The 19,606-nt window shown below is 35.0% G+C and overlaps 1 protein-coding gene across 2 annotated transcripts in view; it reads right to left on the bottom strand.

The window, feature by feature from the left end:
* The window catches only part of Myoz2 (myozenin 2), a 40,310-nt gene that overhangs the window by 7,803 nt on the left and 12,901 nt on the right, over positions 1-19,606 (bottom strand). For both annotated transcript variants that reach the window (XM_003476818.3, XM_013140798.2), the window contains 2 exons: positions 14,696-14,825; positions 10,810-10,993 (listed from right to left, as the gene is read on the bottom strand). In XM_003476818.3, coding sequence (XP_003476866.1) covers positions 10,810-10,993; positions 14,696-14,825 — 314 coding nt within the window. The remainder of the gene's footprint in view (positions 1-10,809; positions 10,994-14,695; positions 14,826-19,606) is intronic.

Genomic DNA, 19,606 nt, shown 5'->3' with positions numbered 1-19,606 from the left:
TTTTGTCCAACTTTATGATACCTGGTGAGATAGACAATTCTTTTTAAGGAAACAGGGGACAACGTTGATAACCATTGTTGATAAACTTGTACTCTGTTCTGCACCATGTGCTATGTCTATCCTTGGTATTGACTGACAGCTTTGTTTTGCCATATTTGACTGTATTCTTCCTCCCCCACCAAAGAAAGTAATGAGCACTAAGGAGTAGTAAAATCCAGGATGTGTGGGTTTTGTTGTAAAAAAGAGAGGGAAAAAAAAAAAAAGAAAAAGAGCTCTAACGGATATAACAGCAAGTGTGTTTGGGGGTGTTAAATAGCTGACTATATCAATGTTTTTGGAACATTGAACACAGCTGTTTGCGGACTCCCTGTTTGAATGTCCACCTTGTGTTCTTTGATACTGTGATTTGAGGAACTATTTTCAAGAAGATAGTGTGTAATCTACTAGCAGGTGATTTCTTACTGTTATGTTTTTTTGTTTTGTTTTGTTTTGTTTGTAGTTCTGTATTGTGTGTACCCTTACGCCGCTTTGGTTTGTTTTGTGTTTTTCTCTTTTTCCTCTTAAATTTAAAAAAAAAAAAAAAAAAGATTCCACACATGCCTGCTTCAAGTTAGGCATTAATTTACTTATTCATCGTGTTTCAGATATAGTTCTAAATGAACCTACTGTCAATAATACAACCTGTGAACTGCAGGTGAAAGTTTGTTTTAAAATGTCTTTGTGTGTGTAGGTGGTGACTAGTGCCTTCTGCATGACAGACAAGTACTCTTAGTACGCCATACCCTCAGCCCCCCAAAATATTTTGTGTTGCTTTTAACTTAGTATGTAATTTGTTACTCTCCTTTCATTATTATGCAAAGTAGGGAAAATAATTCTACAAAGCTGCCAAACATTTTTATTAGGTTAATTCAAAAAACCTTCCAAACTTTTACACATTAATTTGGTTTTTTTTTTACTTTTTTTTACACATTAATTTTAAAATTTCCTGTCAAATTTATAAAACAAAATCTTGATTTAAAACATTCACTGAATGTTTTGTTCATCAGTGTAATTTTAAACTTTGCAATATTTTTATTTTTATAATAATATATGCTCCTAAAACTTAATCAGTATCAATTAAACTGGATTCCAATTTTGTTTAGCTTATAATCTTTATATACATAGCATGTGGACTATTTTCCTTATGTATTGAATTCTGGGTTCTTGTTTATAGAATGTTTAACATATATAAACTGGTAGAGATAAATTCATATTCCATCTTTCTGATGCTCTGTCAAATTTTTTTTTCTAGTGAGTTAATATGCCTCCATTAAAGGTAGTATCATAGTCCATCTAAGGAAAACAAATATTGATTATAAATATTCAATATTTTCCCAGAATATACTAAAAGCAAAGAAGCAGAAAGCAAAGACATGGCCTTTACTCTCAAGAAACTTACAGTGTATTGAGAAAGCAGAAAAAACATCCCCATAGAAAAGGCATGCTAACTTATGTAGAGGAATTCTCCCAGGATTCAGAGAAAGCAGATAAATAAATAAAATAAATGAGAATCAATAGGAAGGATATTCAAGATTTTGGAGAAAGAAAACAGGATATTAGGAACAGAATCCTAAGCCAAAGATATGACAGAAGACAGCTTTTCTGAGTAGAAGAAAGAAGAGTTTACAAAGCAAAATGAGTCACCAAGTACTAGGTAAAATTAAAGAGAAGGGAAAAAGAAAAGATGCTATTTGCATATTCCTTGTTGAAATTTTATTTTAATTTATTTAAATATAATAAACTACGTGAGGAGCAATAAGTGGGTATGAGGGGTGTAAAAAAATGAATATCAGGCTGCCTACAATCCTCAAAACATTAAATACCAAAAGATAATGGAACAATGTTGGCCAAGTCTTAAAGATAAAAGTCTGTAAATGATTAATTATTCATGTGGCATGTAAAAAAAAAAAAGGAAGCACACACAGAGATTATATGGAATCAGTTCTTTCCTAAGAGAATTACTTGAAGACATTCTGCAGTTAACTGATGGAGAGACAGTTAAGCCACAATATGGAAAAGTACTGACAGCAACAATAGAAATCACTTTTAAAATATGATCATAAAAAATAAGATATGATCATAGAAATTAACTACCAAAGCAAGATATTGTTCTTGAAAAATATGTGTATCTAGTTCTCGAGAATATAGGTGTATCTAATTTAAAACATTTATACTACAGATAGGTAAGTAGTTAATATGCAGGTTAAATTAGCTAGTATTGGCAGGTAGGTAGGGGATGGGAATAAAGTGTGTATTTTTCATCTTCCCTTGCATAGATGGTAGTCAAAAGTCATTGTTTTGTTCTTGAATTTAATAATTGGACTGTTAATATTTGCATTTGACTAACCGTAAAACAATGATGTGTAGAGATTGCCATAGAATTTCTCTTTTGCAGATCACATATAATAAAAATAAATAAGATAAAAATTAGAGGACTAAACAACACACAAGCCATCTCAGAGATGGAATCTTGAGGCAGACTAGCTAGCTGAAATCCCGTCTTTATGTAGGGTAAATTACTCAACATGTGAGACACAGAATTCTTAGTCATTATGTAAAATCCATTCATTGTTCAATACAGATATTTAGTGAGTGCAAAATAGGAACAAGGTAGAGTTTTAGATACTAAGAACATGGTATTGGATAACTCTTCACTTGTGTCTGCATTAGATTAGAGATAGGAAGACTCACTCTTAGGAAGAGAGTAGTTTAGTAGTAAAAATCTACTAGTAAAAAATGTCCTAAAGAAAAATGAAGAGAAAGGAGTTGGGATTTTATTCTGTTGCCATTGTTAAATTTTTACTCAAACAAGTCAGGAAGTCTGTGATGAGATAACATTTTAGTAAAGCTTTGGAAGATGTGAAATAATGATGCTCTGCAAATCTGAAGAAAGCTTGGCAGGCCAAAGGAACAACGAGGGAAAAGATGCCAGGGTGGAAAAGAGTCTCTTGTGTAAGGAATGTTGGCTGTGGCTGCACCCAGGAGGCTTCTGGAGGCTGGTACAGGATGAGCCTGGAGACACCCAAGGGTGAGGACTGTAAGTTGATAATCCTGATCACAAGTTTGAATTTTTAAGTCTTACAGCATTTTCAAGCAGGAAGAGGATGTGATCTGATTTTCATTTTTAGATGCTCTCCCTGGCTGTTGTGTGGTTCTAAAGGAGGGCAAGATTGAAAGCCCTTAGACCAATATGAAAGTGTTGTTGTAATCAAAGTAAGGGCTGATGATGGTTTGATATTGATGAGGCGTGGGGAAGTGGCTGAATAAATTCTGAAGGTAAGACTAACAGGATTTTGCTAATGGTAGGGAGTAGTAGAGGGAAAGGGAAATGAAGATTATATTCTAGGTTGCTTACTTGAGCAATGGGGACTATCACTTGCTAGTTGCTGAGATGAGACAGATTGAAATAGGAACGTTTTGGGGACTGGAAACCAAGAGTTCTGACATATTAAAGATGAATTTCAGTGGAAGGCTGAGGCTTAGGAAAAGGTTCGGCCCTGAGCATGTTGCTGGTATTAAAGCAAACAGATGATACTTAAAGTCCTGGAATTGCACACAGTCACAGCCCAGCGTGAATAAAAAGAGGGAAGATGGAGCCTCCTCATTCAGAGGTTAGAAAGGGGGGAACCTCGAAAGCTCTGATGGAGGAAAATGTGGAGAGCTGGAGATCTAAAAGCTAAGGAACAGAATTCTTTTCAGAAGGGAATGATAAGCCTTGTCATGTGCTGCTGTGAAGCGGAGGGTACTGCATGTGCTAACATAGGTGACAACTCTTAAGTGGAGTACTTTGATGCAGTCCTGATTGGAGTAAGTTCAAAAGAGAATGAGACATTAGGAAACAGACAATGAATACAGATGATCTTTGAGGATATTTTCGTTATCAAGAAAAATGATGGGATCAGAGGTAATTGGGAGGGAGGCTGAGGAAAAAGAAGGATCTTTATTTAAATTGAGGGAAATTTTAATATGTTCGTATGCTGATAGGAAAAACCATATTGGGAAAGAATTGATGTAGGCATGAGACGGAAAAATTATAAAGTAAGTCCTGGTGTGCGTGGGAGGGGGTGAGAATAAGTACGCAGTTGAAGGGGATCACATTGCAAAATAGGTTGGTAACGTAGCCACTATTCTAGAAGAATACTTACTTCCACTGTCTCAGAATAACAAGTGAGGTCATCAGTTGACAGTGAAGAGTGGGTTGTAGTTTTGCATTTATTTAACAAGAGAAGGAAGCATGATGATCATTTAAGAAACTGGAAGAGTGAACTGCTTGGAGAATATTCTTGGATTGCCTGACAGTGCTGAGATTTGTGATCAATTTAAGGTGATACCATCAGCAAGACTGTTTTTCTCTAGCCATAATTAGCAAATGAAGAGACAGGGATGCTTTTAGCTAGAGTTGGAGATTTTGCAGCTACAAACAACAGTTGAAGAGAGAAACAAGGGGGACAGGCTATGTATGTTAAAGTTGTGTTGATGGACTATAGCTCTGATCAGATCAAGAGAAAGTGTGGTCAAAATGGGTTGATGAACTTTAAAGATGCAATGGCTTTAGCAAATGTAATTAAAGCGTTTCTGAAGTAAAGAGCAAATGGGCATAGTGATATGGTGGTAGAGAATGGAATACAAGGACTGATTGAAGTATGTGGTCAATATTCAAATTTAAATATTTATTACAAAAAAAGATGTACGTATTGCCATTAATCCCCCTCAAAATGCTTGTCCTTGCTTTGGACACACTTATTCCTTTGTTCTTGCCAGTTTGTAAAATAGTTCTGGAAGTCTGTGAATATCTTTTATGAGGTGTGATTAAAAAATACAGTGAATGTCCCTGCAGAAAGCCATCCAGTGGAACAGACTTGTGAAGCCAGTACGGTGTATCCTCATCCACCTGATTCCCTGGACCAGGCACTGTGCAACTTCCGGTTCTCCCCCAAAGTCAAAATGATCATGAAATGTAAACTTGAATCAGTTTAGAACATCAAAGCAGCTACAACTTAAGAGACACTTCCAGAACTGCTTTAGCAACTAGCAAGAGCAATGGGATATGTCTTTAAAGTGAGGGGGAGTATTTTGAAGGGAATTCATGGCAATTTGTCTCTTACAGCAATAATTTTTTAAAAACATTTAAACATTCACTGTAGTTTTTCATCACACATTATACTTAAGAGTTTTGGAGGTGACAGGCAGTGGAAAGGACAAACTTCAGGAAAAAACTAAAAGTAACTGAAGTAAGAAACAATCCTTCAAAGAGAAGCAATAAATGACTTGCAAGAGCGGATAGCTTAGTAGGACATTTACATGCCTTTTAAAGCCACTAAAGAGTGAAGGCAGCCTGAGTACTGGAGAGGAGGATGGAGAGCCTGAATTCAAATCCTCAGTACCTGAGGGAAATGTGCAGAGTGGATATGTAGCCTCTACAGAGGCACAGTTATAACTGTGCCCTATTTGTATAAAACCTCATATCCATAGTTTTCTTGTCTTTCAGTATTTTGCTCCCCTCTGAAGAGTAAAAGAGAGTATTTAATTTTCCATTGCATCTCTTCTCAGAATGACTGACCTTATAATTTTTCCTCAAAATTACTGTGAAAGATGTAGATAATAACAGATCACTGATTGGGTCAGAAACCTTAGTCTGATGTAGTATTTCTGCAATCATGTTAGTACAGACTTTCATCCAGGGCCTAAAATCATTATTTTGGGAATAAGAAAAATCAGTTTGAAAAAAGAACATTAAGAATTTGGGTCAACTTTCAGATGCTTTATGATTATTAAACTCCATAAGGCATAGTAAAGATGAGAGTATTTATTGACTGGATACTGTATATCAGACACTGTTTAAGTGCTTCTCAAACTAGAGGTAACAACATGAGTTCTTCGTAAAATGCAAGGTGGGGCAAGATTCATGAGTTCTTGCCCATCTCCTGATGATCCTTTTGTGGCTGACATGTGGCCACATCTCAAGTACCAGAGGCTTTATTTATGTGGTTTGCTTATTAAGTCCCCATATAAACTTTATGAGATGGTTCTATTTGTACCCCCATTTTACCCGTACAGATGAGTTAATGACTTGCCCAGTCGCCCACATATGTAGTTATGGAACTAGGATTTGAACCTATGAAGCCAGACTTACACATCTTGCTTCCCTTACACTAAATCGCATCCCTACAAAATATGTATTCTGGAGAAGTATTGGGCTTTCTCAGATCACCTACCAAAAAGGGCAGTGTGCTTAGGAATCTAAACCCACTCAGGTGGTTCTGTATGGTCACTATCTGAGTCAGTGTTTCATTTCGTACCTGTTTTAGTGATTTAAAGAGTCTTATGACTCACATTTGGTTCAATCTAAAAGAAAGCTTATTCTTCAAGAGTAAGATTTTCAAGAAAATATTATTTTGGGTACTTACCAATGTAAGTCAATAGTTTATTCATTGGTTGAGTCATCTATTATCTTTACAACAAATTATTTTTTAGCATATCTAGACATTCTGTGTTGAGGAATCAAACAAAAAGAGATTGTAGATCTTAACTTCTGTGAGCTCACAGACAAAAATTGAAAATGGAAGGAAAAAAACATGTGGAATAAGATAGTGACTATAAGGGAAGAGTATCCTGAAGTCAGAGGATCCCAAAGCAAAAATGGATTTTTGTAAGCCTGGTGGGTCAGGAAAGCTACCTTAAAGTTGGGAGCCTGGATCAGGTAGAGACCAGTGAAAAATGGAAACACAGGTGCTCTGGTTCAAAACTTACTAAGAATCACAAGACAGGAACATAGAACATTACTAAACCAAGAATGACCCTTTCAAAATGGAGGCCTGTAGAACTGCATAGGTCACAGACCCTTGCAGAGACTCTAAGAATGAATAGTTGACCATTAGATACGAGAGTCTGTATGTAGGTAAATGATTTTAGATTTCACTGAAAGTACATCATTGATTTTACATTTATTAACTCCAGATGTACATCAATCATTAATTTTCTGAATTAAATCAAAGAAGAAACTTTTGTTTGCACCAAGGTCCCCTCTTTGGGTTTGGTATTTAGCGGATTGCTTTTTCTTTTTTAACTAACGTATTTTTTTTCCTGTGAATCATGGACATTTTCTTCTCTTGTAAATGACACGTTCCCTTCCATTTCTTCACTCATCTCCCACCTTCTGCCACATATTCAGTGGGAGGTTGTGGCTGGCAAACTGGAGTTTTCATTTCTTTCTTTTGGCACCACTAAGACTACATCCTGTTTGAATTTTATTGCCCACAAGGCACAAATTAAACAGAGTCCATTAGCATTCTGAAGGTAGTCTCAAGTTTTAGTGAAAGTTACTGAAGCAAAAATTTCCATGGAAAGATCTGAAATATTCTACTGAAAGTTAACTCTCTGATCCTTATTACATTATTTCTTCAAACATGGATCTCTCTTGACCTGATTTTTATGCTTTCACACCTGGTATAATGAATAATAAGCCTGTTTCATTCAGATTTCAGTTAACAGATGCTTTCTTGTTTATTTGGGCCATTAGGATTCCATTTGCTAAAAATTAACAATGCTGAATATATAATATGCCAATTACAAATTATTCTGTAAGGTAAAATTGTTATATGAAAATAAAAATAAAGTATTCTACTAAATAGCTGATGCATGGACTTTATTTAAAGGCACTTAATTATGCGATCATACAATTTATTCTACATCTGAAGAAATGAAGAAGTTAAGTGCCATACCCAAAGTCACACAGGTTATTGAAGCAAAATAGAGGCTTCCTTGCTTCCAGTTTACCTTGTCTCACCTATTACATGGACTTGAATACAATACAACACTTGAATACACTCAAAAGGATTCTAAGACCTCAGTTCATGATAGTTACACTTGGGAGTTTCCGTCCAGTCATTACCGCCACCGAATGCTGTCAGACTACATCTTACAGCCTTATGCTTTGTTGGGATAATAATAATTAGGTATTGTAACATAGGGCTACTATGTTATAATACCTAAAAAAGTATTATTTTATTCTTTGTAAGAACTATGGGAATATCTGGAATCTTGATTGCTCTGTCTGTTGCTCCCATTTGTTTTTGCAAAAATGGGAAATGAGGATCAGGACAAAATTTAATGTTATAACATGTTGAAATGCCTAATAAACAGGAGGAAAATGATAATTGTAACATTTTATTTTTAAAACAATGCATAATGAACTAAATTTTTAGTCCAATTAATTTTTTCAGAATCTCAAGTACTTTGACAAAATCCTGTTGACCTGCAACATGAAAAATAACTCATTTTAACATAGAAATTATTTTAGTCTCTCTTTTGGCTGACTGAACTGTGTTCTAGACTAATTAAAGAATATCTTTTGACACATTTAATAAAGGCCCAGATATTTATTGGATATTTTGCCCATCCGACTTTTTTGAATTAAAAATTTTGCTGAAATGTAAGATACATTAAAAAAAGTATACAAATCATAAGGTAAAATTCAATGAACACTATTATTTTCTAGTTATTTGTGCCAGTTGCTATAATTTAGATTCAGAATGCCCCTCAAAACTATCACGCAGGCAGGTGGGACCTTGGAAGGCTACTGGCTCATGACAGCATTATAGTCATCTGTGGATTCATCCATTCATAATCCCTAGCTGAATGTGCTGTGTGTCTACTTCTTGGCCACCATGATGTGGACAACTTTCCTCTCTGAGGCAGCTTCTACTTGTTATAAAGCTGTTTCTGCCTTATAACAAACCAAGTATGAACTGAAACTTGTAAAGCTGTGAACCAAAATAAAACTTTTCATTATTAAACTGCAGGAGTTGAGTACTGTGCCTTGGTGAAATATAGTAGTTTTTACATTGGCCTTGAATTCTGTACTTTTGCTAACACCACTAATTGTAATGATTTACCTTTATCTTGTTTGCATTTTCTGTGGACATACTCATTTTTTATTTTTCCATTTCTTTTACTATCATTTCCTTATTGTCTAGCAAGGGTCAACAAATGTCTTCATTTGAAAATGTACCTATGTTTTATTTTGAATTTTACCTTTTAAGAATATTTTCACTAAATATAGAATTATAGGCTGACAGCTTTTTCATTATTTTAAAGAAATTATTTCTTTGTTTCCCATCATTTCAGTTAGGAAATTGGCTCCTTTTTATTCCTCTGCAGATAGTAGGTCTTTTATTCCTTAGCTTTTAGATTTTCTTATTGTCATTAGCTTACCATTCTTCAGGTATGTATTATTGAACCTATACGTGCCTCTTTTCAATTTAAAAAAACTTTTGGCTACTTATTCTTCCAACATCCTCTAACCCCTACTCTTTTCTGGGATCCAGTCACACATTTATACTGACATTTTTACTGTTCTATTTGTGTCTTCTACCATTTTTCTACACTTTGGGTCATTTCTTTTTCCTGTGCTTCAGCTGAATTTTTTTTTTTTATTTAGAGAAAAAAAGCAAAACAGGAAAAAGGGTAGAAATAAAGATTTTTTTTTAAAAAGTAAGAACTTGCTAGTTGATAAATTACATATTGTTATCTTAGAAGTAGTTGCTCAATACTTTTCTATGTCACTTTACTAATTCTCCTTTCAGCTGTGTCTAATCTGCCATTAATTCTGCTTATTGAGTTCACAGATTTTTTTGCTGTTATTCAGTATAGCACAAGTACAGCAAAGTTCATATAAGAGAATAGAGACAAGTGAATAATCTTAGAATCACTGCAAATATTAGGAGTTGTTCCAGAGCCCTGTATGTGTCTCTGCTCAATCGCAACCCCTTTTCCCCCTAACAACAGTCAACCTTTTAACATTTATGGTAATACAAATTTATAAAATTTCTTTTAAAACTAGAGGAAATGCTAAGAGAAATTAGTGTCAAAAATACAAAAATTGTGTGATTCCATTTATATGAAGTACTTCGAGGAACAAAAATCAGAGAGATAGAAAGTAAAATGGTGTTTGTTCAGGGACTAGGGGAGAGGGACATGAGAAGTAACTATATGTTATAATAGGTCCAGAATCTCACTTTCACAAGGCGAGAAGAGTCATGGAAATGATGGTGTGATGGCTGCACATTATGAACGCTTTTTACCACTGACCTATACACTTACACATGGTTAAGATGGGAAATTTCCTTATGTGAATTTTTTTGTATAGGAAAGACAAAAATCTATAGCGATGATTAAATATTCAAATGATACAATCATCCCAGAGAAGACTAAATTTGATGGCAGGCATTGTGATTTAGAGGAGGTGGCCTTTTATCAAATGTAAGACATGTTGATGGGAGCAGTGTTAGTTTTGTGAACACTGGTCTGTTGCTTGTGTGACTTTACTCCAATGGTACGTTTTCTAGGATTTTCAGATTTATTTACCACAATTCTTCCTTAACAGATTGTAAACTCCTACTTTTGGTTTTCTCAGTCTCAGAACTGCCCGAGGGTTTGCTGAGCTTTTTGGCTTCATCTTAGATGGTCCCAATGAATTTTCACATGCGTGAAAAACAGTATCAAAGAGTGGGTTTAAATTTCTCAATTTCCATTCCCTGCAAGATCTAAGATCCCACTTCCTTGGTAATTTTGCAATCACTTTTTAAAAAAATTTTATTTTACATCAGCTTTTCTAGTTTTTTTTTTTTAATAAAGTTTTCCATAGATGGATATGGAAATCTGCCTATATCACTTTTTATAGTGTCGTGCATTTAGCAAGCATTTCAACCATGATGTAAAAAATCTTTATAGTACATACGCTAACAGTGTAACAACCCATAACTAAATTACCTGTTAAAGCTCCTGTAATCAGGCAGTTCCACCTTTCCTTCAGGCTTGAAAAGTTTAGGGTACAAGGCTTCTAAAAGCTCCGGATCATTGCTAATGGCCTGTTCCCAGGGAGACTGATAGTACTTGGGGACAGCTGTAGTGTTGAATCTTTCAGGAGGAATTTCCTTCAGTGGTCCAGAATATCCTTCAGAAAAATAGAGCAAAAACTAAGTAAACAAAGTGTCCTAAAATTACTAAACTCCACCTAACATCTCTCTGTGTTTAACTTTTCATGCCGGAGTAAATATATAAAGAATTCATCCTTTTTATGACCCCTCAGAAAACACGCAGTCTGAAAGCGTTAGATATTTTTAAATCTAATTTTAGCTTATGGAATTTAAAAAAACAACCATTTTTCTTAATGTTTAACTTTTCCAAACTGTCTAGTTACTTTTTCCTTGACCATATTTGTTCAGGTAAAAATTTTTGTTTACTCTTTTGAAAAATTGTGCCCCGTACATTAATTTGTATTAGTCTTTATACTTCACAAATAATCAGTCTAAAAAGGGGAATTAAGTTGTTGCCTAAGCTCCAGAGAAATAGCTGTGACACAAGTCTCCCCAGTCAAAGCCTCTGTAGAGGTCATATTTGGGTCTTACGTATCTTAAATTGTCGACTAACACGTAAAGTGTTTTAAGTTTCAAAAAAGGAAATAAGTTGCTTTACTTCCTTATTAAAGTCTTAAGTTTCTTCCTTTTGCTTCAGGTCTCACCACCCTGATTTATTCTCCAAGAAGCTTTGTTTCAGTATCATTTAAAAATCGCACATGTTCCCAACATCGACTTTAAACGAGTTCCTGGGACACAGCTGTCCGCTTTGCACCCACACTGTCAGCCTGCCTGTTTTGTCCTTGACAATTCCCTCTTCTCCTAAGTTGTCAAATCCCATGGATCCCTTTGACTTTGGGCTGACCACATGCTAATTCCTATCTGTAAATGGTTTTTTCATTTGCTTCAAATTGTGCCTATGGTCTCCTTACATTAAATGTTCCTCTTCGCAAACCATTTTTCCCCTGACAGTTCCGTCTCTGGGTAGGTAGGAGTGGTTACCGCTCCTGTCCTGATGGTCTCCAGTGTGGAATGGTAATCAGCAGCTCTGCTCCCTCTGTTGGGCCCTTAAATACTGACGTTAGTCAAAGGTCTTCCCTTACACTACTTCTCCTGCTTAGAAAAGTCCGTTGCATTTATGGTTGTAATTGTGGCCTACATATGGATAATTCCACTTGTGCTTTTGAGTCTCCAAGCTCTTGCATTGAACCCCTCATTCTGTTCACCCAAATGAACATTCCTTTGGCATCCTTTGTAGCCTGTCTAGACCTAGGTGCCACCATTTTCTAATGCATCCTACTTCTTTTTCTAGCTAACTTAGTGGCATTATTGAGGCTCTCAGATGCCCAGGACAGAAGCATTGTTTCTAAACTCTCCCTTGTCCCCCACCTACAAATCACAAATATTACTAACTATATTTATTTATTTATTTTTCTGTACTGGGGATTGAATCCAGAGCCTTCCACATGCCAGGCAAGCACACTGCCTCCAGCCTCCTGTTTCCAGTTTGATTTTCACAGAGTCTTGCTCAATTGCCCTGGCTAGCCTCAAATTCTAGATCCTTCTCCCTCAGCATGTGCCACCACATTAACTTGACTCTGCTTCTTCAGGAATCCTAAAGAGTGGCTTGTAAACAACCTGTATTTTTGAATCACTATGAGTACTTATTTAAAATGTAGATAATGTTTTTATTTTCAAAGATTAGTAAATCTTAGGTGTGGCCTGCAAACCACATTGTTATCAAATTCCCCTTCAAACCTCATGCAGGTGGTTTGCAAACAAAATAGTGTGGTGTGTTGTTCTTCTCTATCTCCTTTTCCATTAAAGCGCATGCCTTGTCTCTCACTTGGGCTTTCACAGCAGGTTTCACACTAATCCTTCATCTGCCAACTCTGCTTTCTCCCTGTCAGCTGACCCCACACTGCTGCCTGAGTGGCCCACCCATTGGCAAGCTCGATCATGTCCCCTGGAGAGCTGTCTAGTGGCTCTCCAGACAGGCCTGGAGTGCTTAGCAGGACACACAGCTCTTCTCACCTGTCCAGCTCATCTCCTGCCATTCTCTCCTTCAGAAAGATGGAGAGACCTGTGCTGTCCCCTCCTGTCTCCCTACTTGGCCTGTTTGCTCCCTGTGAAGGAATTCCTCAAGGCTAGAGAACAATTCTTCTATTCCTTTCAAATTTCATAATGTACAGTGATAATCACATAATGAAATTTCTAAGATAGGAATATCAAATTGTAGCAATGTTATTTTGTCTATGTGTCTCTTTTCTATTAAAAAAAACAAAAAATTTTTTCAAAAATTAGAAAGCAAGATATGGCAATACAGGAAGAATACAGTACTTACATATTCTATTGTATAAAAAAGATTATAAGAGAGGTAAAAAATTAACTTTAAATGGATATTTATTATATAACGGACTATGCTTATATCATCACTTTTAATTCCAGTAATGACCCTGTACAATGAGATGTGTTTTCTTTATTTTAAAGACACAGGAAAATGAAGATCAAAGAGATCTGTGTTCTTTCCCAACATAGTAGTCAAATGGGAAAAGGTAGAAAAAGTCACAGAATTAAATACAGATCTGTTGTTTCAAAAGCTTGCTTTTCTGCCATAACTTTTGGTTGAAAGCTACTAGAGAATTTCACTATAATCCATTTCAGAATTCTACGCATATCAGCTGTGACTAATTAGGTTCCTTGATGTCACCAGTTTTCCTCACTGTGTTTAATAAGAATGCCCTATTCAGTTGAAGCTCTGCATTGACAATCCAACTTGTTTTAAAAAGATTTAGTTTTACACAGCTGGTTCATATGCATATTTTTTTAAACTAGTAGAGTATTTCTATTAGAGAAAAATTTAATAGTGCTTTTGCTAAATTTACCATTTATTTTATAAGAACATGATGTATTTCTACTTTCAAAATAAAATTTTAAATTTAGAAAAATCTATTTTGTACATAATGCAAAGGCATATTTGAACTTTCAAATACAGCAAGTTTGATGGCAGTTTGAAATACTTCAAATAGATATTCATATTATCAATTAAATCATAGATAATCATATTATCAATTAAATAGATAATATGATTTTCCAAATTTCTTTCAATATGTGACAATGTTTCTAAATAATACATCTGACTATTTAAGGATTTGTTTCTAAGGTAATAAACAAATGTACAGGGGACTGCATGCAAAGCTTTTTGGTTCTGGGGATCGAGCTCAGGACCTTGTGCTTGCCCAGCAGGCACTTGTGCCACTGAGCTGAATCTCCGGCACATGGAAAGCTTTTTAAGGGAGCAGAAACTAAGAAAGCGATCTCTACAAGATCATTTCACAAAAGGCACTTATTAATTTGGTGTTGTATTTAATTCTTGACCAATCAATATGGTCTCATTGACCATTCATAATCTGTAGATATTCTTAATCAATAAAATGCTGATTGTAATTGGTAATAACTATGTCAGAGTTATTGAGAAATTAAAGACAATGTATAACGCAGCATTTCATAATTTATATAGTCCCTCAAAAGTAGAATTTCAATATAACTACAAATTGCTTAATGTTCAATGTAACAGATAATTGGCAACAATGGACCCCCTGAAAGAATACATGACTACTATAGATATCCTGCATAATGCTTTAGGCTTCCATTTTTACAATTATCTTGTTTGTGTTGAACAGATATTTCATGAGGAAAGCTATTTCATATAAATCCCTTTTAATAAATGCTGCAAATGACTAGAATCATATGGTAAGTAAGTAGCAATTTTATTGTCTGTTTGTAAGGGGATTGGTTACCTGGTGCAATGTTCTCTGGGTTTGGAGGGCTTCGTGGATCTGGGGTGTTGGGAGGAGTCAAAGGCGCTTGCTGTGAACTACCTTCCAAGTGGCTTCCGTCCAGCTTCTCATTTTGCATAGCAAGATTGTGCTATAATGGATCAAAAGTAAACTCTGCTGAAAACTCTGAAATGTTAGGTACACAGATAAGACCTGTACATACAAAACTCCTTTTGTCTATCTAAAATTTAAATATGATTCCATTTATTGTTGAAATGACCTCAGTAATTTACATGGTAATACGATTGAGAAGTTCAATGAGAAATGTTGTTGATATCAATCTATGATCTGTCTTTTGATGACATCATGGAATAATAAAGTCAAAATTAACTGAGCCTTGCTGTGTGCCAGGCACTGCCTCTAGTGTCTCATATCAATTATTTAATTTTCTATTCATAGCATTCCTATAAGATAAATATATTTAGTTAAATATATTTAACTTTAAAATCTTTAGTAATCTCTAATAATGCAGAGCATATTGGTCAAATATTTAATTTAGAGATTCTTACATTAGCATTTCATTCTGTAGTTGAGTTTTAGTTTCTTTAATATGTAGAAAGTTTTAAAATTTAACATGAAATTTGAATAGTAGTCAAATTTCATATAAACAATAGTACATATAATTTCTACCCCTAAATTAAAAAAAAACAACAACAGAAAAGTCATTTGGACTTTAACTTCCATGAACTTCCAGAAGGCACGTTTTATGATTTTTAGAAAATAAAATGCTGAAAGAAACTTTTCTTTTTGAGAAAGTGTGCTGGTCTTGTAGTCCAGCTTGGCCATGAACTTGCTATGTAGACCTCACTGGCTTTGAAGTTGCTATTTTCTTGCCTCAACTTCCTAAGAGTTGTTATTTCAGGGATGCATCACCACCCTCATCTTAAATATAAGTGTATAAGATCAAATTGGGAAAGAAAAATGTAGTCCAAGAGCATAGCAAAAAAGACCCATGTTGACTTTTTGTTGGTATAACATATGTAGAAAATACCTACTGTTTTGTATTTCTGTATTTATTTATTAGATTTTATGATGAAATTATCTTTACATTTTATTACTTATTTGACTTTCTAGAATTTTTATAATAAAAGTCTATTTTGTCCTAAAATTCAAATATCATGAATACAGGCTATAAATTAAGACCCTCATCTGATAACATTATGAAGGAAATAAAGCTTATTATTGTTTTCTCACTTCACCACAAACAGCTACTCTCCAAGTACCTTTTACACTCCCATTAACCTCTGTAGTATCCTCAAAAGTCTATTTTCAAACAGTAGTCTACACAATCCAAGTCTAATCTCTGTTCTTTTCTGTACTGTATCAAAGCCCTTCCTTACAGCAGATAATGAGCAAATGAAATCATCATGAGCACATTACATTTGTAAAAGATTGACAACTTCCCCTTGATGTACTAATTTTCCAAGAAAAAATATATATTCAAAGAACAGCTTTTTGAACAAGAGATTTAATTTAAAGTCAATTAATTTCCAGTTTTCATATTTTGGAAGGGATCTTTCGTATAGCTGTCTGTAGTTGACATTTACAGCAAAAATGCTAAAACTTTAAGCATTTTTAAAACCTCAAACCTTGCATGTCTAATTGCAAATCTGCCATCATGTTTGCACCTCACTGAAGATTTGTGCTCAGATCTGCCTGTCCAGCCTCGTTTTGTATTAGTATGTGAAGATATACTGAAGCATCAAGCTAAACCGGACGTGCCTCCCCATTACCTCTACACTTTCCTACGTTTTTGTAAATGTTGTTGTCCTGGAAATTGAACTCAAGACCCGGTGCTTGCTAGGGAGGCAGGTGTGCCCCTGAGCTATATCTTCGGCCCACTTCCCTACTTTTGGTCACAGCTGTTCCCTTGGCAAGAAGCTGTTACTATACTCATGGTTAGATCTGTCCTGATTTAAAAGTCACTCCTTCCATGACGTCCCTTCATACCACAATCAAAATGTTGCCTTTCTTTCTGCTTGTCCCATGCCATTCGCCATCATTTGCCTTTTAAGTCAACTTTTGTGTATGTGCGTGTGCGTGTGCGTGTGCGTGTGTGTGTTTCTTACTGGTTTGTTAGCTCCTTGAGAGCAGGGACTTTTCTGCCCTCTATTTCATTTTTCCAAAGCCTTTTAAAGTGCCTTATAAAGCATAAATGGTCAGCGAGTAGTTGCTAAACTTTTAGCAAATTAATCAGACCTAGGTGATTTTTTTTTGGTACCATAACTTACTTCACAACATTTTCTTTTTATTTTCGCGTGGTCTTCCTGTGCACGTCACTCACACTTTGTCACGCAGTCATCCACCTGCTTGCATGTCCCGCCAGGCCCTTCTATTTCAGCGTGAACGTCATGCTCCTGAGCCCCAGTGACTCAAGTCTTTACAATCTCTCCTATTGTCCACAGAACAAAACGCAGGCTTGCTCTCAGGAATCCAGATCCTGCGCGGGCTCCCACTCTTTGCCTCTCACGGCTACCAGCACCTTTCTGCCGGTGTGTCCTGTCTCAGGCCCACCCATCGCTTTTGCAGACTGCTTCGCGCGCGTGGGCTGCTCCCCCGCCACGCCCCAGCCCGGATTCACGCGTGATGCAGCCTCACACTGGCCCTCTGCATCCTGCCTGAGTCTGCATAGTCTGCTCTAGCACTTCAGTGAGATCTGCACCACCTCTCGGCATGCTTACTCATTCTTGGTAGCTGGATATTTTTTTACTGTATTTCTGTCATTTTAGGTCCCCAACTAGTGAATAGTCTGGTTTAAACCGAGCTGAACACTATTATTTCTTTCTTTTCTTAGTTCTAAGATAATGTTATACTTAAAGACTATTTTAAATGATTGATTGAAAGCACTTTCACATATATACTTATATAACGTTTTGCATTTTCAGTTTAGCTTCTGTTCCAAGTGTCTGACATCATGGACTAGACCAGCATTTTTTAGTTTTTTTTCCAAAACTCTGAGCCTGTGCTACCTATTTAAAATTAGAAGTTTCTGCTAACTTTAATTATATAAATAAAAAAGGTTTCAGGTAAGCTTTAGGAAATCTAAATGGTTAATGGGTATAGAATTACCTGTTCTGTTTTCTGAATGGGTCCGTGGAATGAATTTCACCTAAACTTACAACCCATTCTATCTACATTAATTTTTGAGGGTGCTACCTTAACCTATTCTGAGGATTAACGACAAACAGGAAAATAAACTCTTTCAGCTAATGATTAATTGTCTATCAGAAGACACCCAGTACTTTCATTATCATAGTTAAGTATAGAAACAAACCCTTGTAATGGCCAGGTAGTGACTTACTTTAGTTGTGACATAAACCTTAAATTACAATGTTTCATAATCATCTGTAACTCCCTTCAGGAAAGTTGGAAAGACAAATTTAAATGTATTTAATTTAGTTGGCCCTCAAGAAAATAAAACTAGAACAGTATAGGTTGTAAACATATAAATTAAAAACACACATATAATATAAGTAATATGATTTCTGTTGAATTGCAACATAAATAAAAGTAGATCTTTTTGAATTTGTTGGGCTAAATGTGCAAGTTATGTTTTGAACAAATCAATATATATTCAGAATCCCAATATTTATATTTAGTTTGGTCTTATTTAAAAAATACTGTTTTATTGTATTTCCCTTTACTATGTATTATTTAATTATAGTATATTATTTAAGTATTATTTAAAATTTATAGAGCTTTAGAAAAGTCATATATATATATATATATATATATATATATATATGTATGTATGTATAGTACCAGGAGTCAAACTCACAACCTTGCAGTTGCCAGGCAGGTGCTTACACTGTTGAGCTAAGTTCCCAGCCCAAAAGTCCAATATTTTTTACAATAATTTATAGAAGAGAATTTTAACTCTCATGAATTACTCTTCATTTTATTTCCTTTTGAAGGCTTACTTCATTCATTTCTTTCTTTTTTTGCCTTTTGTTTAAGAAGTAAATCAGTTCATGAACTAGGGCTTCAAAACCAGGTTTATGTAAGAAATAATGTTTCTGGGGACTGGGGGTTTAGCTCAGCAGCATAAACACCTGCATTGCAAGTAGGCGGTCATGAGTTCGATCTCCGGTACTGATAAAAAAAAAGAAAAAAAGAAAAAGAAATAATGTTTCTTTGTATGAACACATACTTCCTGTTATTATTGTATCATAAAACGTATATATAACATGAATCTGCCAGTGTCACTAAGAGGGAAAATAAGCACAATACACTTCTGCATTTTGTTTTTTATTAATGCTTAATATTGGACAAATGGCATAAATTACTAGAGATTTGATTTATATTTCCGTCTAGGTGATTCTTCAATATTATTATAAAATAAGAAACATGAAACTATTAATTCTTATTTCCATTTCTATAGCTCAAAGGAAGAGGCAAAAGATATTTTAGAAACTATAATCAATAAATTAGGCTAACATGATATAGGTCTTATACAGGTGATTCAAGAACTAGATTGTAGGTAAATAGTTGCTGTCTACTTATGAGCTTCATTACTAAGCAAAGTCTGTATTTATTTATCTTTAAAAATCCAAGATAGTTTTGAATCTAGGAACCTAATAGGTACCTAATAAAGATTTGCCAAAAGTATAAATATATGTATGGAAATAGACATGAAAATGTTTTTAAACATTTTTCTCTTACTAACAGTGTTATAAATTTGTACCTTAGCAACATGAATGCATAATAGAATGTGGCTTGCTCTCTTCCTCAATACTTTTTGTGCAAACAAGTTTTAGATTTAAGATCAGTGAATATATAGTTGTTCAAGTCAGAACATTTGTGTGCATACTCATATCTTACAGATAAAAAAAAAAAAAAGAAATCCAGAAAATCAGGAAAATTAACTCCACA

Source organism: Cavia porcellus, unplaced genomic scaffold (genome assembly GCF_034190915.1).
Source record: "Cavia porcellus strain 051 isolate PalLab524CR breed Dunkin Hartley unplaced genomic scaffold, mCavPor4.1 scaffold_14, whole genome shotgun sequence".
Classification (NCBI taxonomy): domain Eukaryota; kingdom Metazoa; phylum Chordata; class Mammalia; order Rodentia; family Caviidae; genus Cavia; species Cavia porcellus.
The sequence above is the reverse complement of the archived record's forward strand: the minus strand, read 5'-3'. Positions and strand labels throughout refer to the sequence as shown.